General features: G+C 47.8%; 1 protein-coding gene across 1 annotated transcript in view; it reads left to right on the forward strand.

The window, feature by feature from the left end:
• LOC104547850 (T-complex protein 11 homolog) overlaps positions 1-2,326 on the forward strand; it is a gene marked incomplete at its 5' end in the record, with an annotated part of 6,228 nt that extends 3,902 nt beyond the window's left edge. Inside the window, 3 exon segments of the mRNA XM_010193693.1 lie at positions 356-431; positions 434-473; positions 2,088-2,326. Of these exon segments, the coding sequence (XP_010191995.1) occupies positions 356-431; positions 434-473; positions 2,088-2,326 (355 nt within the window).
• Between the last annotated feature and the right edge of the window lie 868 nt (positions 2,327-3,194).

A 3,194-nucleotide genomic window follows, 5' to 3' on the forward strand; every position in this document is an offset into this window, starting at 1 on the left:
GAGGAGCTGAGGTCCAAATAGCAGCCAAGTCTACTGCAAGGAGTGGGGGAAGCCAGTCAGCACTTTTAGCTGGGAGTTAACTCTCTAAAGCAATAGTCCCTACTTGATTAGAGGGGAAAATAAGTAGTGCTGATCACTGTTTTATATGAGTCTGCCACAGGGCAGCTTCCTGCTCGCCAAAGAGCAGGGAAGGGAAGCTTCACTTGCAGTAGGCACCAGGGCTGTGGCTCAGCGTTGGCTGTCCTGTGCTGACACTCCACAGGCACGTGCAGAGCCTCCCCCCCTTGCTCTGTGCCTGCAAACCCCTTCCCCAACCAATGCGATTCAGAATGGACATACCTTTGTATGATTTTAGGTAGCAAGAAACATTGGAAGACTTCAGTGACCAAGTGCTCCAGGAGGTCACCAGGATGCACTCACAGCTGGGTTACACAGCATCGCAGATGGTGGCAACGCAGTCCGGTGTGTCTTTGGTGAGTGTCTGAGCTGAAGGCTAACCCAGCCTTGAAGACACTTTAGCCTAAACTTCAGTTGTGGCCAATGACCCTGGAGCCTGTAGGACAGGTCTAAGATCAGTCCTAGCAAAGCCAGCTCCCTGCACCGAGCACAACTACTGCTCGAGGGGGGGAGCTGGGATCAGCGTCTGGCCACTCCACGCAGTCTGCACAGGAGAGGAGGGACAGGAAAGCTGCCTTGATTTTCCTGTTCCACCCTGAAATGCTCCCAAAGAGTAATTGCTTTGAAAAAAAAACAACCTCTTAAATCCTCCCCTCCTTGCTAAAAGCCTAAACAGGCCCACAGCTGTCCCTAGGTAGTGTTGCAATCTTCAGGCTAGGATGTAGAGTGAGAGCTTAATCACCGGCTGTAGTAAAGCACCACGCTAACATCTTTAAATAAGATCTATCCCCTGGGAGTGCACTGCTTGGGATTCAGCTAACCAGCTGCCCTATAATGCTGCTCCATCCAAATATTTATTCAAATGGTTTGGATAAGAGCTGGTTATTTTGACCTTTTATTAGTACTCTGAACGCTAATTCCGCATCAGATTGCGGTGCCACAGGCAGCGAGTACGCTACAGGAAAGATTATTTCCACATGGAAGACTGGCTTTTATCAGCTAGGAAAATAAGGTGAGGCTCTTCCTGCCCACTGCTTCATCGAGTTAAGTATCCTTCCCAGCCCGGGTGGACTCCACCACACTGTTTATTTGGGTTTATTCTTTCCATGTCAGAGCAGGCTGTTTTGTTTTGAATGTAATTCTGAAGGCTGAATTAATAGTCAAAACCAAACCACGATAAACTACAGCCTGGGCAGTGACTCAGCGATGGGGTGGCATTAGAAGCTGCAGAACTGGACAGCCTTTCCCTGCTCCATGGCTAGAAATCAAACCCACGTCTTGCCTGTGCTCTTGGCCACTATCACCATTTTCCACGTACTTGCTTCAAGAGCGAGAACTTCTGAAGCAGCTGAGTTGCTGAAGCTCAGCTCTGTGCTCCCCAGAGAGGCTTCTTGAACGATTTCCATTTCAAAACGCTGCTGTGGCAGGCGAGATAAATCCCGGGCTCTGAAGTTCTGTCTTCCATTACGCTTCTGAGATGCTTGACACTTCACCGCAGTACAAAAACTCTCAGAGTGGGTGAAAAGTCTTTACTGTCAACCTGCTCCACTTCAACATTGGGTTTGAAGGGTGAGTGCTTTTTTAAAGGGTGAGTGTCACGAGGATGGAGCCAGGCTCTTCTCGGTGACAAACAATGATAGGACAAGGGGTAACGGACACAAACTGGAACACAGGAGGTTCCACTTCAATTGGAGAAGAAACTTCTTCTCAGTGAGGGTGACAGAGCCCTGGCCCAGGCTGCCCAGAGAGGTTGTGGAGTCTCCTTCTCTGCAGACATTCAAAACCCGCCTGGACGCCTTCCTGTGTAACCTCATCTGGGTGTTCCTGCTCCGGCAGGGGGATTGGACTGGATGAGCTTTGGAGGTCCCTTCCAATCCCTAACGCTCTGGGATTCTGTGATTCTGTGTGATTTCTGTGCAAAGGTTGGTTGTTGATTTTCCTCTTCGTTTTCATACTTTTGCTCCCTACAGAACAGCGGATTCCTTCCTTCCTCAGCCTTTTCATTGCCTCTGACGGACAGAATTCCCAAAAAGATTTCGCAAAGGGCCTTGATGTCATTCACAAAGAGCTGCTGGAAGTTGGGTGCAGGTTTGGAAGAGTGACCCACTACAACAGGGAGGTGTTTGGACCGTACTGCTCAGGAATTCTCAAGGAAGTGCTTCTCCCACATGCAGAACCAGACTCGGATGCAGAGCTGGATCCTTTCTGATCACCTTCACCACGTACCGGGCAGGGTGAAATGCATCCTCCAAGGTTCTTAAATCATCCTTCAGCTCATAAAAATCAATCAGCCAAATCCACCATGGCCAGCATCGCTACTGGGAAGTGACTCTTGGCTCGTCACTATGTGAATAAACCTCTCAGCTACAAAAGGTAGTGGCTTTTTTCCCCCCCAGAAAAATCCTATTCGGTAGGGAAGGCAACGGGATGCAGAGCTCAGAAAACTGCAGTGCAGCTTAGGCTTTTTTTAATTCAAGGTGTTAATTCTGCCATGGGCCTGTAACCTACTTTGCTGAAATGTTAGTCACAGCCCAGGGACGCTGGCTGCATTTGATAAAGCCACATGGTATTTAAGATCATTAAAAGTGCTCAATGTATTTCAACGTTAGCTTGAAAACCTGACTTACTGAATTATTAGAAATGGAACATATGGTATAAATTTAGCAATCCCTGGTGTATTTAGTGTTTGACATCAGCCAGATTTTACTTGACATGAAAAGCTGAACTTTACCCTGTATTTAAATGTCTGGATTTCTTGCTCTAATTTTACATAATGAAAATGTCCTACTTCTTGGCAAGCCAAAAACCTTTGCTAGGTAAATACTACATGCAGTGGCTGCCTAAACTGTTACTGTTGTTACATGAACCATTTGCTGCCGTGCTGCAGAAGTGATTTTAACGTTGATCATTAGTAAATTAGGGTCCTGACAGTCCCCAGTGGAACGATCCTTGCAGATGTACCTTAGTGGGGCTAAATCGGAGCTTTTCTCACCATCACGTGGAGAACACACACCAAGCTGCTGGAGACCGTGGTGCTAGAGGCAGGTCTGTCCTTAACAGAACACAGGGATGACGTT

The sequence above is a fragment of the Mesitornis unicolor genome, unplaced genomic scaffold (assembly GCF_000695765.1).
Source record: "Mesitornis unicolor isolate BGI_N332 unplaced genomic scaffold, ASM69576v1 scaffold47621, whole genome shotgun sequence".
In the NCBI taxonomy this organism is placed as follows: Eukaryota; Metazoa; Chordata; class Aves; order Mesitornithiformes; family Mesitornithidae; genus Mesitornis; species Mesitornis unicolor.